General features: G+C 45.3%; 4 protein-coding genes across 5 annotated transcripts; 2 read left to right on the top strand and 2 right to left on the bottom strand.

Annotated features, from left to right (window-relative positions):
- The first annotated feature begins 124 nt into the window (after positions 1 to 124).
- On the top strand, positions 125 to 2,039 carry LOC117607668 (tubulin beta chain). The gene is made up of 2 exons (XM_034331625.2): positions 125 to 267; positions 470 to 2,039. Exons 1-2 carry the CDS (start codon positions 211 to 213, stop codon positions 1,745 to 1,747), a joined length of 1,335 nt encoding a protein of 444 aa, XP_034187516.1. The 5' UTR covers positions 125 to 210; the 3' UTR covers positions 1,748 to 2,039.
- Positions 2,040 to 2,232: 193 nt separating this feature from the next.
- LOC117607669 (tubulin beta-4 chain-like) lies at positions 2,233 to 10,239 on the top strand. Of its 2 annotated transcripts, XR_013062266.1 has the most exons (6): positions 2,233 to 2,545; positions 2,627 to 2,735; positions 2,803 to 3,030; positions 3,104 to 3,681; positions 3,754 to 5,979; positions 6,069 to 10,239. XR_013062266.1 is itself a non-coding variant. In XM_034331627.2 (5 exons), exons 1-5 carry the CDS (start codon positions 2,489 to 2,491, stop codon positions 4,111 to 4,113), a joined length of 1,332 nt encoding a protein of 443 aa, XP_034187518.2. In that variant the 5' UTR covers positions 2,233 to 2,488; the 3' UTR covers positions 4,114 to 10,239. The 2 variants fall into 2 exon arrangements, 1 of the variants encoding a protein (XP_034187518.2); XM_034331627.2 differs by having other exon boundaries at positions 3,754 to 10,239.
- Positions 4,150 to 8,017, bottom strand: LOC117607666 (tubulin beta-3 chain). Its single transcript, XM_034331623.2, has 3 exons — positions 7,876 to 8,017; positions 6,633 to 6,741; positions 4,150 to 5,790 (listed from the first exon to the last, which is right to left on the bottom strand). Exons 1-3 carry the CDS (start codon positions 7,930 to 7,932, stop codon positions 4,589 to 4,591), a joined length of 1,368 nt encoding a protein of 455 aa, XP_034187514.1. The 5' UTR covers positions 7,933 to 8,017; the 3' UTR covers positions 4,150 to 4,588.
- On the bottom strand, positions 10,225 to 14,602 carry LOC117607667 (tubulin beta-1 chain). The gene is made up of 2 exons (XM_034331624.2): positions 14,427 to 14,602; positions 10,225 to 11,829 (listed from the first exon to the last, which is right to left on the bottom strand). The coding sequence occupies exons 1-2, from the start codon at positions 14,481 to 14,483 to the stop codon at positions 10,543 to 10,545; spliced, it is 1,344 nt and encodes a 447-aa protein (XP_034187515.1). The 5' UTR covers positions 14,484 to 14,602; the 3' UTR covers positions 10,225 to 10,542.
- Positions 14,603 to 15,555: the final 953 nt, after the last annotated feature.

Genomic DNA, 15,555 nt, shown 5'->3' with positions numbered 1-15,555 from the left:
AGAATCGAACGTTCGTTTGTTTCTGTTTGTTCGAGACATTTTCCGAGGCGCCGTTCGCAGCGATACACCTTCGTGTCGAGGAGCCACCACCTCGCCTCGTCCTTCGACGTCCCACCCATCGACGAACCATCTTAACGATTACGTTCGAACACGTTTGTTCGTTCGTTGAAATTTTTACGGTGTTTCCCTTATCTCCGAACCGATCGAAAGATGCGAGAAATCGTGCATATACAAGCTGGACAATGCGGCAACCAGATCGGTGCCAAGGTTAGTGCCATTTTATCGTTGAAAGAACGCGAGTATCATCAACTTGACGGTCTTGTGTAAAGAAAAACGTTTAAAACAGCCAGACTTTTCCTGAATATTTCCTGCCGTTTTGCGCTAGACGCGAATCAGATCGGAGTGACGATCGCGCGCGAACCGAATCAGTGAACGCGTACGAATCAATTTTTATTGTTTCCCACGACAGTTCTGGGAGGTGATTTCGGACGAGCACGGCATCGATCCTACCGGTGACTATCACGGGGATTCGGACCTGCAGGTGGAAAGGATCAACGTGTACTACAATGAAGCGTCCGGTGGCAAATACGTTCCGCGTGCCATCCTCGTCGACTTGGAGCCGGGTACCATGGACTCGGTTCGATCAGGACCGTTCGGGCAGATCTTCAGACCTGACAACTTTGTGTTCGGACAGTCTGGAGCGGGTAACAACTGGGCGAAGGGTCACTATACCGAGGGTGCCGAGTTGGTCGACTCGGTATTGGACGTGGTTAGAAAAGAAGCCGAGAGTTGCGACTGCCTTCAAGGTTTCCAACTAACTCACTCGCTCGGCGGTGGTACCGGTTCCGGTATGGGTACCCTGTTGATCTGCAAGATTCGCGAAGAGTATCCGGACCGAATAATGACTACGTTCTCCGTGGTACCATCTCCGAAGGTATCCGATACCGTGGTCGAGCCTTATAACGCGACCTTGTCCGTGCATCAGCTGGTCGAGAATACCGATCAAGCTTATTGTATCGATAACGAGGCGCTCTACGACATTTGCTTTCGAACCTTGAAACTCACCACTCCCACCTACGGAGATCTGAACCATTTGGTATCGGCCACGATGTCGGGAGTGACGACCTGTCTGAGATTTCCCGGACAGCTGAACGCGGACCTGAGGAAGCTCGCCGTGAACATGGTGCCGTTCCCTCGATTGCACTTCTTCATGCCCGGTTTCGCGCCGCTCACCTCGCGTGGAAGTCAACAGTACAGAGCGTTGACGGTACCGGAACTCACTCAACAGATGTTCGACGCTAAGAACATGATGGCCGCTTGCGATCCTAGACACGGACGATACTTGACCGTCGCCGCTGTGTTTCGCGGACGAATGTCCATGAAAGAGGTCGACGAACAAATGTTGAATATTCAGAACAAGAACAGCTCGTATTTCGTCGAGTGGATCCCGAACAACGTGAAGACGGCCGTCTGCGACATACCACCCCGTGGTCTGAAAATGTCCGCCACCTTTATCGGAAACTCCACCGCCATACAGGAACTGTTCAAGAGAATTTCCGAACAGTTCACGGCTATGTTTAGGAGGAAAGCGTTCCTTCATTGGTACACCGGTGAAGGGATGGACGAGATGGAGTTCACCGAGGCCGAGTCGGACATGAACGATCTGGTGTCGGAGTATCAGCAGTATCAGGAAGCTACCGCGGAGGACGAGGGAGAGTTCGACGAAGAGGAGGAGACGGAGAAGTAAGAGACGCGTTTCTTGTCTCTTCTTCGCCTTCGTCATCCTCCTGGCCCGTGCGAACACGTAAAATAGCGTAAATTTCTCGTGAATTTTTCTATTCATTCTATTATAACGAACGCTCCTCTTCGATTTGTATATCTTTTGTGATCTTTTTACGAATGGTTTTTGATCGATTTTTATATATATATATATATATATATATATTTATATACACCTCTACGTATATTATATACACGCACGCACATACATACACATGTTCGTATAAGATAATACGATATAATACACATACGCATATATACATGTATACATATCTTGTAATTATCTAGAAACGTTGTATTATCTTTGTTGAACATTTAATAGATATTCTTTATGTCTTAAGAGCATGTTTCGAGCAGGTAAAGCACCGCTACCTGTTTCAATATTCTCCATTGAGGCAAGTGTCGGTGACTTTTACGTGGACTCGACGTTATTTGCAGAAAAAAAATCCGAATACCCGGTATATTAACGAGATGACGCACGAAGGAGTTAATTGCAACTGCGATTGATGAAAACGAGGCCTTAATAAAAAATTGCCTACAGCGTATTATCTTCGATGGGCGAGTCGCGTCTATATCGAATCGAATCGATCCTTGTATAAACGTAGATGTACGTTGTTGGCTATTGATTTTGGCTCTTCCGAATTAAAAAATTCTAAATTTCAAGAAAAATTCCAGTCTGTCGAGCGAGGAAACCGATCAGGGTAGAAAAATGAGGGAAATCGTGGTGTTACAAATTGGTCAGTGCGGAAACAACGTAGGAGGAAAGGTAAGGCCTTATACCGTCCGTCTTCTCGATCGAGGTAGCACAATATGAAAGGTGTACGCAACGCACAGAATTCGCTCGCAGTTTTGGGAGGTAATTTCGGACGAGCATGGCTTGAGACAGGACGGAATATTTTGCGGCGAATCGCAGCTTCAGTTGCAACGTTTGAACGTGTACTTCTCGCAAGGACCAGGTACCCTTTCTCTGACTATATATACCGCGTTTTGACACGCGAACAAAACGTGGAAATATTTTCACAGGCGACAGATACGTGCCAAGAGCAGTCCTGGTTGATCTCGACCGTGGAAGCTTGAACGATGTGTTGTCCACTTCGTACGGTCGATTGTTCAATCCTGACAATTTTGTGGCTGGCCACGTAGGGGCAGCAAATAATTGGGCAAAGGGTTACTACACTGAAGGAGCCGAGCTGGCCGAGACGGTGCTGGATCTGACTCGCAAAGAAGCCGAAGCCTGCGATCTGATGCAAGGTTAGGATACGTGGTTACACCTGTAGTATCATGTATTTGGTATTTGGTATTCCGTGTTGGGCATTCGGTGCAGGCATTCAAATGGTTCATTCGCTGGGCGGCGGTACCGGAGCCGGTATGGGTGCGCTGTTGACGAACAAACTGAAGGAAGAGTATCCGGATAGAATTCTAAAGAACTACAGCGTGATACCGTCGCCAACGATGTCGGACGTGGTTGTAGAGCCGTACAACGCGGTACTAGCTCTCGGGAAATCGAAGGATAACGTGGACGAAACCTTCTGCATGGACAATCAAGCTCTTCATCACATCTGCACGCACGTTTTGAAGCTATCCACGCCAACTTTTGGCGACGCTAATCACCTGATATCCGCTTGCATGGCAGGTATCACCACTTGCCTACGATTCCCTGGTCAGTTGAACACCGATCTGAGGAAACTACAGGTCAACCTGGTACCTTATCCGGGCCTCCACTTCTTCGTGCCCGGTTACGCTCCTCTGACCAGTAGGTCAGCCGCGGCTTTCAGAGTACTCTCGGTTCCAGAGTTGACGCAACAATTGTTCGACGCGAATAGCATGCTCGCCGATTGCGATCCTCGCCGGGGCAAGTTCTTCACGGTGGCTGCCATCTTCAGAGGGAGAATGTCGACCAAGGTCAGCAAATCGAACTCGCCCCCCGAGTTCTAGAAAGTCGAGAGAAACGAGCTTGTGCTTTTCCTTTTTTAGCTCGTCGACGAACAGATGCTGAACATACAAAACAAAAACAGTCCCTATTTCATCGAATGGATCCCGAACAACGTTCAAACAGCCATCTGCGACATTCCACCGCGAGGTCTTGCCATGAGCGCCACCATGATATCGAACACCACAGCGATCCAGGAATTGTTCAAGAGGCTGACGAAAGGTTTTAGCGATATGTTGAAGAAGAAAGCGTATCTACATTGGTACACGGCCGAGGGGATGGACGAGTCGGAATTCTCCGATTGTCAGAACGGGTTGTACGATCTCATTTCCGAATATCAGCGACACCAGGAGGCACCGGCCGAGACTACCTTCGACTTGGACACGGCGGAATACGAAGAGTAATCGAGGATCAAGGGTAGGAGGAAAAGAAAGAGAACATAGTCGATAAAACATATATTTTTTCAAGGAACAAACTTGCGCTACATTTAAACGCTCGCCACGATTACACGCAGACGATAGATAGATTGGTTTGTCGTGGATACAACGTAGAAGATTGATTTTTGGTTTGAGCGCTTTGGCCTTTGGTCGAGTCGCGAGCCGTTGCTCGCAAACCCAGAATATCGGACGCTGGCTGTATTACATTTTCGTTTCCTAACTTTCGAGCTTCACGCCATCCACCTTATCGCATTGAAAATGGGACGAAACGTAGCAACGAGTGTATCAAACTTCGCGATCGTGAAAAAGAAACGTCACGTATAAAAGTATAAAATGGAAAGCGAGAAAGTGAGAAAGAGATAACGGCCGTTCTCGTTACTACGTTGACAAAGCTGAAAGAGACGAGGAAGAAATATAAAAAAGATAATCGTTCGGCGGTCGTTCACTCTTGATCGCAGGTCTCAAAGTCGTCGGCGCATTCTTCGGCCTCGAAATCTTCCTCGGCGGTGGCTTCTTGATATTGTTGATACTCCGACACCAGATCGTTCATGTTCGACTCGGCTTCCGTGAATTCCATCTCGTCCATACCTTCGCCGGTGTACCAATGCAGAAAAGCTTTCCTCCGGAACATGGCGGTGAACTGTTCGGAAATTCTCTTGAACAGTTCTTGAATGGCGGTCGTGTTTCCGATAAAAGTTGACGACATCTTTAACCCCTTCGGCGGTATATCGCAAACGGCGGTTTTCACGTTGTTCGGTATCCATTCGACGAAGTAAGAGCTGTTCTTGTTCTGAACGCTGAGCATTTGCTCGTCCACTTCCTTCATGGACATTCTACCGCGGAACACGGCGGCGACGGTCAAGTATCGACCGTGTCTGGGGTCGCAGGCGGCCATCATGTTTTTCGCGTCGAACATCTGTTGCGTGAGCTCCGGCACCGAGAGCGCCGAGTATTGTTGCATAGACCTGGAGGTTAGCGGTGCAAAGCCGGGCATGAAGAAATGGAGACGAGGGAAGGGAACCATGTTCACCGCTAATTTTCTCAGGTCGGCGTTCAGTTGGCCGGGAAACCTGAGACAGGTCGTAACGCCGGACATGGTTAGCGAGACCAGATGATTCAGGTCCCCGTAGCTGGGATTCGAAACCTTCAAAGTACGGAAACAGATGTCGTAGAGGGCCTCGTTGTCGATGCAGTAAGTCTCGTCGGTGTTCTCGACCAGCTGATGCACGGACAGAGTGGCGTTGTAAGGCTCCACCACGGTGTCGGACACTTTAGGGGACGGCATCACCGAATACGTGTTCATTATTCTGTCCGGGTACTCTTCGCGGATCTTGGAGATGAGTAGAGTCCCCATACCGGAGCCGGTACCACCGCCGAGCGAATGGGTCAGTTGAAAACCTTGGAGACAGTCGCAATTTTCGCATTCCTTTCTGACCACGTCCAGGACAGAGTCCACCAGCTCGGCACCCTCCGTGTAATGTCCCTTCGCCCAGTTGTTGCCTGCTCCGGATTGGCCAAACACGAAATTGTCCGGTCGGAACAATTTCCCGTATGCGCCTGAACGAACCGCGTCCATCGTACCGGGTTCGAGGTCCAGCAGAATCGCCCGGGGTACATACTTTCCTCCGTTCGTGGACGTGGCAACTGAAATAGTTGTTAAAATTCAGCATTCGTAAAAGGAAAAGAAAAAAGAGAAACATGGCAGTAGCGCGTTTCTTCGTGAAGGGTTTGCTAGTGGACTCATCGGTAAGACTCATCGACAAATAATGAGTCAGCTCCCAGGCTATATGTGTGCTTATCCGAATGAATAGTTAGCAGGAAGCCTGCCAGCACGTAAGTAGATACAGTATCGCGAATGATCCCTTCTTGAAATAACCTACGTCTAAAATTTCCTCTAATATACCTTGAAACATTATTTATAGTAACGAATTAGGCATCAAAGTCACAAGTACGTGACGCCGACGGTCAAAGCATAAAATGGGCTCGATGGACATTGTTATTCCGCCGAAAACTTGAGACGTTGCTTGACTCCGAGGTCTTTAAATGGTCGACGGAAACGCGTATACGGTTTCGATGGCGCACAATTGGCCGCGCGGTTAGCAAACTAGTCACGAAGTCGCGTTTCCTACGTAATCGTGCTTGGTCGCGAATAATTTCGAGCATCTTCGAGGAGAGTATTAGCCGGTGTGCATAGACGCTAGGAAGAGAAAGGGGCACGCGCGAAACTAGTTCTCAGTCGGGGTAAAAGCGAGGGGTGAACGCACAAAGCGGTTATTTCGGTCGCAAAACGCGTCCTGTCTCTCGTTGTTCCTTTTCTCCTGCGTTCCGCGTATCCTCGCTACTCTCGCGCCTCGTCTATTTTCGAGTACTTGCGCCCCTGCGTCCGCGCTACCCGCACGCACTATGCCAACCAGATTGCGATGCTTATTCGAATATTTCATTCGTTTTTCCTCGATTAAATTAATTATAATAAAAATAATCCTTACCAGAAGCTTCGTTGTAGTAGACGGAGATTCGCTCCAATTGAAGATCGCTGTCTCCGTGATAGATGCCCGATTGATCGATACCGTGCTCCTCAGAGATTACTTCCCAGAACTGTAAAGATAACTGAGGCTATAATAATAGCAAAGAAAAGTGAAAAGACTACTTTGGGACTAATAACTCTCTCCGAGAGAAATCTATAAACAGAAATGTTCGCGGACCCCATCCCTTGGTTCGAGTTAACCCTCCCTTGCGCTCCCTCCTGCGGCCCGTTCTTCTTCTCCATTTATCTTGCCCTTGCTATTTTCTCTCCTTCTATTAATAGTCACCGTAGTCCGTTTCGTCGACTAGGACAACTACGAACCAATCCGATAAGATTCGATCCTTGCCCTGCACGAGTATTTCGAAATAGATGAAATTGTTCTTTCCCATCGCGAGAGTTAGCGTTTTAGCGAGATATCTGGTTAATTAGCGGAGTGGAGCGGTGCGGCTAATTAGGAGGGTTGCCGGTCTTTCTTCCGTTCAATTGCTCGTTGCCAATCCTTCCTTTCTCGGTCAGAAACGAACGATTCTCTTTGTTCTGGATGCAATATACAGCTGGTCCGTCGGCTGTCGTTATTTTCCGCACGAAAGAGTTTCAACCGGGAGAGATCATCCCAGAAAACCGAGCGTCCACGCATCGATGAAGAACGCGAACAATTTCAATCCCCTTGTTCTTTCCTTTTTTCTTAATCGAACATTTCATCTTTATATCGAGAAACGGCTACAACGATTCCAAAGTAACTCGCGATCAGTTTCGAGAAGGTTTATTTTAATCAAAAGCGAGATATTTTCGAAGCTGGAATCAATCGAGGTGAGTGAAACATTGCGGTAGGTAATAGGAGTATACGTTCGTAAAGAGATTCCCGTGATAGAGACAAAAAGAAAGAAAAACTTAACGAAGAAAGGGGAACGTACAGTGGTATCAACGCTTACGCATACTTTCCGAGACCCTTCGCGACGCGACGCTTCTTTAAATTCCATCCGCCGATTGCTCACCGTCCACGCCTTATCTTTAATTCGATTAAAGCGCTGACAATTCGAGATGGAAAAGAACGTGGACGATTCCGTTTATTATTTGACCATTGCAAATCGCGAAACTGTACGAAAACGTCTATCGATCGGAAAAATCATTGGGTCGATCGGAATAGCGCTTTTTTTTCCTAAAGGAAAAGAAAATTCCCTCGGTTGAAAAGTACCACGACCTACCTTCGCACCGATCTGGTTGCCGCATTGTCCAGCCTGCAGATGCACGATTTCTCTCATTCTGAACTTTTCTTTTGTTCGCGACTTCCCTTTTACGATCCTCGAGAATCAAATTATGTCCCAGCGACGGACGTTCTCGATGCGCAGAGGTAAAACTGTTGTGCACTGTGCAAGTGTGCAGCCGAATGTCGCGCAGGAGTGCACGAGCGTGGAGCGGAGCGGAGCGAAACTGACGAGGAAACGCGCACTCGTGTCGCTGTCCTGGCCACGACTCTCGGCCCGCTCTGCTCCTAGGCTGCCACCAGGGGACACAGGCAAGGAGGGAGAAGAGCAAGATTCTCTCCATCCGGCGAGAACGCGTTCGACGAAGAAACGAGGAAAAGGGAGGGCTAACAGCCTTTAGGACTTTACGATGATAACGCGATACCTTAATCACCACACCTACTATGCTCACAACGTAAAGTACATCATTTTTCAACCTGTTTTATTAGCCTCTTAGGGTACCAAGTATCCAAGTGTCAAGGTTGCCTTTTTATCACTGTCTTACTATAGCAAAGATCGACGAGTCATGCTTTTTTCCACCCATGAAATCGATCGACATTCGTTCAACGGGACCCTGACGAATCGAAACGCTCCGAAAGGGTTTCGTCTTCTTTCTACAGGAATAAAAAACAGGATATCCTGTTCAACGAACTTCGATCATAGATCCTAATAACGCGTTTCGCTTCTTTCAGCTATTTTTTCTTGCCTTTCCTATAGCTGAATTTGCGTGCCACGAATTCCGTGCATTCTCTCGCGGAGAACATTGCTCGGAAACGAAAAAGTCTGTTGAAAAGGAGAAGAGAAGCAAGACCTTTTCGTCTCGTGAGTCACCCGTTGCTTTATTCGCCGCTGGTAGCAAGCGACGTGGTTAGACGAAGAGCTCTCCAGCTGAGACCACGATCCCCTACAGCTTGAAAAACCCTTTTTCTATTATTGTCATTCTTTCCCTATCTCTCGTTCCTGTTTGTCCTGGCAACGAATCGTTGCTTCTTCTTCCCTTAGTTTGCTTTTATAGCGATCCTAACGTTTTACAACTGCCCGCGTTTATCCTTTATCATGTGCATACTCGCGAAAACCGATAATCGATTTCAAGTACATCGACGGAACACCGGTTCTTGTCAATTGATTTTTAAGTAATATATGGAACTCGTTTTCATCCAGACAAGGCAATCTTCGTAATTAGTCTGTCGAGCTGAATCGAATTCGCGAAGCGAGACGCCTTGCGTCGCTACGTATACCCGGACGATGAGTCATACCTTGTGTACCACGGGGTCGTTGTCTGCAGTTTCGGCTGCGAGCTTTCTTCTCTTTTTAACCCGTTTCCCAAACGATTCTTCTTGAGAAAGTAATTTTTTAAATTTTAACGCAATTGCACGTTGCCTTGCGTCTCGGTAATTTATCGTGGCCGGCGAGTTGTATACTTACGGGAAACCGGAAGTGGAAGAGTAACGCAGCGTGCAGCGGAAGAGAGAAAAAAGAATAAAGCGATTATTCTGAGACTTGTCGTTTCAGTTAAACTTTGCATCGATGTTGGCGGATAAAACCGAGAGATACGGTGGACAGCCACGATGCTCCAATTCCATCGACTTAACTGTACAATGTTAATCCGTTAGTGAACTCGTGAGACCCCAGAATGGTGGTTAAAATTTTATCGAAATTTTGACTCCAACAAAATCATTGTATCCTTAAATCAAAAACTTCAGATTCTACTCTAATTTCGACCAATTCTTCGACAGCAAGGAATTATAAATTTAACACGCGTAATAAAAAAAAAAGAGATTGTATTCTTTGACGGTCAATAAATGCGGTATCTGCAATTAAGTAATACCATTGTGCTGCTTCGAACATTGAACTAGAGGTCATTTCAATCAGATCGATGATTACATGGTTTCGACAGATGGCGACACGATCTATTTTATTGTTATCGTAGTTAAAAATATTTTTAAACAAAACTATTTGATATTCGATTCCGTTGTGTATTTTTAATTGTTGTTTAATACATAACCAATAAATTATCCTAGTATCTATATTGAGAAATTTGATCGCGAAAGTATTAGGACTGCATTTAGATTGGAGATAGTTAATTGGATGTTCAATTATCATAGCTTGGATTGGTACTGCTTGATCGAATGATCTACTTTATTCAGATCTATTTGCCATGGTATAAAAGTCGGTAGATAAACGGGACAAATATAAATACAAGTACGTCTACAATAATATAGATTTATAAATACAAAGAAACATTTGTTCGAATTGCGGTAGTACTAGTATACGGCCAATAATAAAGGGTGTTCTTATAAAACCGTAAACTTATATGATAATAATTTATTCAAAGATGATGGTGACCGCCAGAGCGGTTTATACACTGAATACAAAGACGCGCCTCGTAAATGGTAATAAATTGATTGAGAAAACGACACAGAAAAAAGGAAGTAGTAAACAAAGTTGAATAAATTTTCGGATTATCTTGACGAGTGTAATATTACTAATGAAAATAAAAAGCGCGTCAGAAGAATCTGTAAAAAAGAAATTAAAAAATGAAGAGGAGAAAGGAAAACGCAGAGTTAAGAAGCAGTACGAGCGAAGAGAGATAAACGGGGGTGGGACGACACGATGGTAAATAGGTCTTTAATTCTCGTCGACCTCGGCTTCCTGTTCCTCGTCGAATTCCGCGTCCTCGTCGGCGGTAGCTTCCTGGTATTGCTGGTACTCCGAAACCAGATCGTTCATGTTCGACTCGGCTTCCGTGAATTCCATCTCGTCCATACCTTCGCCGGTGTACCAATGAAGGAAAGCTTTTCTCCTGAACATGGCTGTGAATTGTTCGGAAATTCTCTTGAACAGCTCCTGGATGGCGGTGGAGTTACCGATGAAGGTGGCGGACATTTTCAGACCGCGGGGTGGTATGTCACAGACGGCCGTCTTCACGTTGTTCGGGATCCATTCGACGAAGTACGAGCTGTTCTTATTTTGAATGTTTAACATTTGTTCGTCGACCTCCTTCATAGACATTCGGCCACGGAAAATGGCTGCTACCGTGAGGTACCTTCCGTGCCTGGGATCGCAGGCGGCCATCATGTTCTTCGCGTCGAACATTTGTTGGGTGAGTTCTGGTACGGACAGTGCTCTGTACTGTTGGCTACCGCGAGATGTGAGAGGAGCAAAACCTGGCATAAAGAAGTGAAGACGAGGGAATGGTACCATGTTCACGGCGAGTTTCCTCAAGTCGGCGTTCAACTGGCCAGGGAACCTTAAGCAAGTTGTGACACCGGACATTGTGAGGGAGACGAGATGGTTCAGATCGCCGTAGGTAGGTGTGGACAGTTTCAGAGTGCGGAAGCAGATATCGTAGAGGGCCTCGTTGTCAATGCAGTAAGTTTCGTCTGTGTTTTCTACCAGCTGATGTACGGAAAGCGTTGCATTGTACGGTTCAACGACAGTGTCCGATACCTTAGGGGACGGTACGACCGAGTATGTGTTCATAATTCTGTCAGGGTACTCCTCACGAATTTTGGAGATCAGTAGCGTTCCCATACCGGAACCGGTACCACCGCCGAGCGAGTGAGTTAGTTGGAAACCTTGCAGGCAATCGCAGTTCTCGGCTTCCTTTCTGACTACGTCCAAGACGGAGTCGACCAATTCGGCGCCCTCGGTGTAATGACCCTTTGCCCAGTTGTTACCCGCTCCGGATTGTCCAAACACAAAGTTGTCCGGTCTGAAGATCTGCCCGAACGGTCCTGACCGAACAGAGTCCATAGTGCCCGGCTCCAAGTCGACGAGAATGGCACGTGGAACGTATTTGCCACCGGACGCTTCATTGTAGTACACGTTGATCCTTTCCAATTGAAGATCCGAGTCGCCGTGATACGTGCCAGTTGGGTCGATGCCATGCTCGTCGCTGATAATTTCCCAAAACTGTAAAAAATATTTCTTCCATCAGTTCAATTTACGAAAAAAGTCTCGATCGTTTCGCGATATTATTATCTTATTGTTAGATAAAGACGGAAAGGATTGTACGCGATGCTAAGTCTAGCCGACGCTTTCTCTTCGCCATTACCCTCCTCGCATCCGTTTCCAGTCTTCCGTATTATCGACCGAGCGAACGGTTCGACGACCTCGCCAGTGAATAGCTCGCGTGTAATTAGTCGTAATACGCGCATTCATTATGACCTCACCAGGATGGAACACTTTTTTTTCTCTTTCTGTTGCTTACTTATTTCTCTAAATTGTCTTATCTTTGATATAATAAGTACATAGCTCGAACGTTAATCTATAAAAGGTAGATTAATTATTATCGGACACGGACGAGCGCATAGCATGAAGGTGTAGCGAAGCAACGCGTGGTACAATCAGCCTTCTCTCTACCTAGAGAATGCGCCTACCTCTCCTAACCATAGTTCAAAGACCTTGCAGTGTATTTCTGGAAATCAATGTGGTCTGAAAATACCACAGACTCTGAAGGTGACCATAGATATATCCTATACGAAACAACCTATGTATGTTCATCAGTCTTCATCAATTGAAACGCTGCATCGGAATTGAAATTGGAAATTCAATTTTTCCTTCCATTTTCATAAGTATACAAATTTCATTCAGCTTCTCGGTAAGCGATAGGAAGTTAATAATAATGGCCAGTACACCTACGATAACTGCAACATCCTACATGGAAACAATACGCGTATTAAGCCATGTGACCATATATGAACATCATCGGTGGAAAGCCAAGAGCGACTGTCCAACCTTACTGCACCTCCCACCCATCGACCTGTACACGCAACGTATGTATAATGTCGTACCGAGATGACTCACCAATGTCATCGCTATATATAGAAGTGATGGCAGTAATATCAATCTTGTGCAATTAACATAAGCCAGTACACCCGATTTATGCAATTTGTTTCCATCATTTCTGTTTACCATCATTCGTTCATCCACTTTGTAATCGATTGTTCGTCTAACCTTACTGAACATAGCTGCATTCGAGAATTTCAAATAAACCTACCTACACCGAAGGATTGAAAGTGAATCGATTTCGTTCGTGTCTCAAATTTTAGATAAGACCAGCGATCACTTGGCTATATTTGGAGGAACGTTAACAATACAACTAGAAACTGACTGACCGACCGAGCAGCCGGCGGAAAATGGCGAAAGGATATCTCCTTTTTTAGTTGGAAATGTTCTACGCAAGACACGATGTCCTTGGACTACAAGATCCCTGAATGGGCAGTAGTTGTAACTATTACACAACTATGCAAGGATTCTCTGTAGATCAAAATATAAAAATTCGAAATTTATAGAAATATTCAGAGGAAGATAACGTGTTGTAATGTAATCGATTGCAGATCGGGAAGTATAATTTAGGAAGCGGACATTGACTCAATAAAACAGCCTTGAAAACTATGAGAGCGTGACTACGATCGCGTTGCTTGCTGCATACGCCATCCCTGCGACTGCAACTCGCTTGCTACGATAATTATGCATAATATTATATAATGCAACCACGAAATGGAGATTCGTTTATTATGAATTTATTACCTAGTAACACAAACAAGTAAAAGAAATGACTTGCTTGTAAAATATGAATAGCGTACAATACTTCGTTTTATGAATACTTTTGATTAAGAATTATCTATCTAAATTTTATGTGAAAAATAAAATTTGGAATGCAATAACGAAAATATTAATACGTATGCACCACAAAAGATATATGCATCAAACTTATAAAACAGATACGAGTAAAGAATTCGAGGACGAGAAAGGTGCGGAGAGACGAAGAGGAAAGAAGAGAGCGAACAAGGAGAGAGAAGGCGGATGCGCGCGCAACCGCTCGATTCCATTGCCGCATCAACCGGTGTATCTTGACGCTAGAGATAGCCACGCCCAGACTCCTATCGGTTCAACTAAATTTTCTCTTCTAATTAGCGCATTCTCTTATCTTTTTCTTCGAAAAATATATCATAGATTTCATGGTATAACGATAAGCAGAAAAAAATATATGAAACGCTTGATAATAACGCATCGTTGGGAACGCGGGTCGATGGAAAAAAACCGTTAAGAACGCTTACCGGCCGGCAAGCTTCTGTCGCCATGACAGGTCTTCGACCGAGCGAGGTTGCCGTTTTCTCGCATACCAACCGCGCCGTGTACTTTGTGCATCGTACTGTTCGTTAAATTATAATGGTTTAACTATTGGAAAATGGGAAATGTTGTTTATCGCGATATGTCCTTGTAACACGATATGCCCCTAAGAATAGCTATTATATACATGTATAGTACATATAAATAATTTTAACTAGGACTGATTTTCCACGCCCGTTAGTAGCTCGAAACTTGCTTTTCCTACTTGTTACGATACGAAGAGAATTGAACAACTACAAACAGCAGAATGCCGTGGGAACTGGATCGAAGGTGTTAGTCGTCAGTTGCTAGCTATGGTGTCGAACAAAGGAAGCGTTCACTTTCTACGCGGTCAAGAATTCAATTATTTCGAAAAAATCTTTTCTAACACTTACCTTTGCGCCAATTTGGTTACCGCACTGGCCGGCTTGAATATGGACGATTTCTCTCATGTTGCTCGGTAGTTTCTTGGACTTTTACGAAGCTTACTGCGATTACTGAACCAACAACGAAGTACACGCCAACTCGTCACGAGAGCCCAGAAACGAATATGCCCTGGCAGCGGCGTCCGTTACAGATTTTCTAGCATCGTCGCGACCGCGGTGGGGCAAAGGGGGGCGTCCCCAGCGACGCTTTCCATTGGTTGGCACCCGAGCCCCGCCGCTTTTTCACCAGCCAGCGTTTGCAGCGTTGCCAACTGCTCCCTCGATTCTGCGCTTGGTGGAGCTTCAGCTCCTACGGATGTGACATCGTCGAAAATTTCGATTCGCCAAAATTGCAGACCAACACTCTCGGCCCACGAGTTCGACCTCCTTCTTTGATTCTCTCTCGAGAATTGTCTCCTTATTAAAGAGAAAAAGATCAATGTTATAAATATCACGAATACAAGAACGATTTTCGTCTAATTTGAACCCATACAAATAAATATATTCGCCAATTCTTTTAGAGAAAAAAATTCTCGAGAACGCTATCGATTAGCAAGGGAGATTAATGCGGTTGGCATTGAAATACGTCTTTATTACAAACACGCAGAATACATTACAGTTTAGCTTATTCGTCCATGGTTACCAATTTAAAAATTACCGTTAGGCTAACGAAGTTTCTAACGAAGTTTGTGCACGTATAACTCATTTCTAACATCTTTAAATTATCTTTCACAGCGAATTAGAATAAATTGGTCATTGATTCCCGTATAAAGACGGACTGTTTTGAACAGTGTTTTGTTTGAACGTACTCATTACTAGTCTATTCATATACATAAGTGCATTGCTGTATTCATCTTTTCATATATCAACCACAAATTCGTCTTATTCGAAACATTTACACTCTTTGCTGAATTCGTTTCATCGTGGCCTTCTTCACCCTTACCTACGGTTCACCTTAAATCTACCCCGCTTATCCTACCCTGGCCGGGAGAAAAGTCGATACATGAGTCACCGACGTAGTACACGCCCACCTAAATGTTGCGGATTTAATGAAAAAAATTTTATTCCCTATTTTTTCGTACCTTTCGTTATATTTCTC

Source organism: Osmia lignaria, chromosome 6, assembly GCF_051020975.1.
Source record: "Osmia lignaria lignaria isolate PbOS001 chromosome 6, iyOsmLign1, whole genome shotgun sequence".
Taxonomy (NCBI): domain Eukaryota; kingdom Metazoa; phylum Arthropoda; class Insecta; order Hymenoptera; family Megachilidae; genus Osmia; species Osmia lignaria.
Note: the sequence above shows the minus strand (reverse complement) of the source record. Positions and strands in the feature narration are given on the sequence as shown.

Excerpts from the sequence above, each read along its gene's own strand:
- LOC117607666 (XM_034331623.2), bottom strand. The coding sequence starts at position 7,932 with ATGAGAGAAATCGTGCATCTGCAGGCTGGACAATGCGGCAACCAGATC. Across the intron at positions 6,742-7,875 it reads GCAACCAGATCGGTGCGAAG|TTCTGGGAAGTAATCTCTGA; the intron begins GTAGGTCGTGGT and ends TTATCTTTACAG. Across the intron at positions 5,791-6,632 it reads CTACTACAACGAAGCTTCTG|TTGCCACGTCCACGAACGGA; the intron begins GTAAGGATTATT and ends CAACTATTTCAG.
- LOC117607668 (XM_034331625.2), top strand. The coding sequence starts at position 211 with ATGCGAGAAATCGTGCATATACAAGCTGGACAATGCGGCAACCAGATC. Across the intron at positions 268-469 it reads GCAACCAGATCGGTGCCAAG|TTCTGGGAGGTGATTTCGGA; the intron begins GTTAGTGCCATT and ends TTCCCACGACAG.
- LOC117607669 (XM_034331627.2), top strand. The coding sequence starts at position 2,489 with ATGAGGGAAATCGTGGTGTTACAAATTGGTCAGTGCGGAAACAACGTA. Across the intron at positions 2,546-2,626 it reads GAAACAACGTAGGAGGAAAG|TTTTGGGAGGTAATTTCGGA; the intron begins GTAAGGCCTTAT and ends ATTCGCTCGCAG. Across the intron at positions 2,736-2,802 it reads GTACTTCTCGCAAGGACCAG|GCGACAGATACGTGCCAAGA; the intron begins GTACCCTTTCTC and ends ATATTTTCACAG.
- LOC117607667 (XM_034331624.2), bottom strand. The coding sequence starts at position 14,483 with ATGAGAGAAATCGTCCATATTCAAGCCGGCCAGTGCGGTAACCAAATT. Across the intron at positions 11,830-14,426 it reads GTAACCAAATTGGCGCAAAG|TTTTGGGAAATTATCAGCGA; the intron begins GTAAGTGTTAGA and ends TATTTTTTACAG.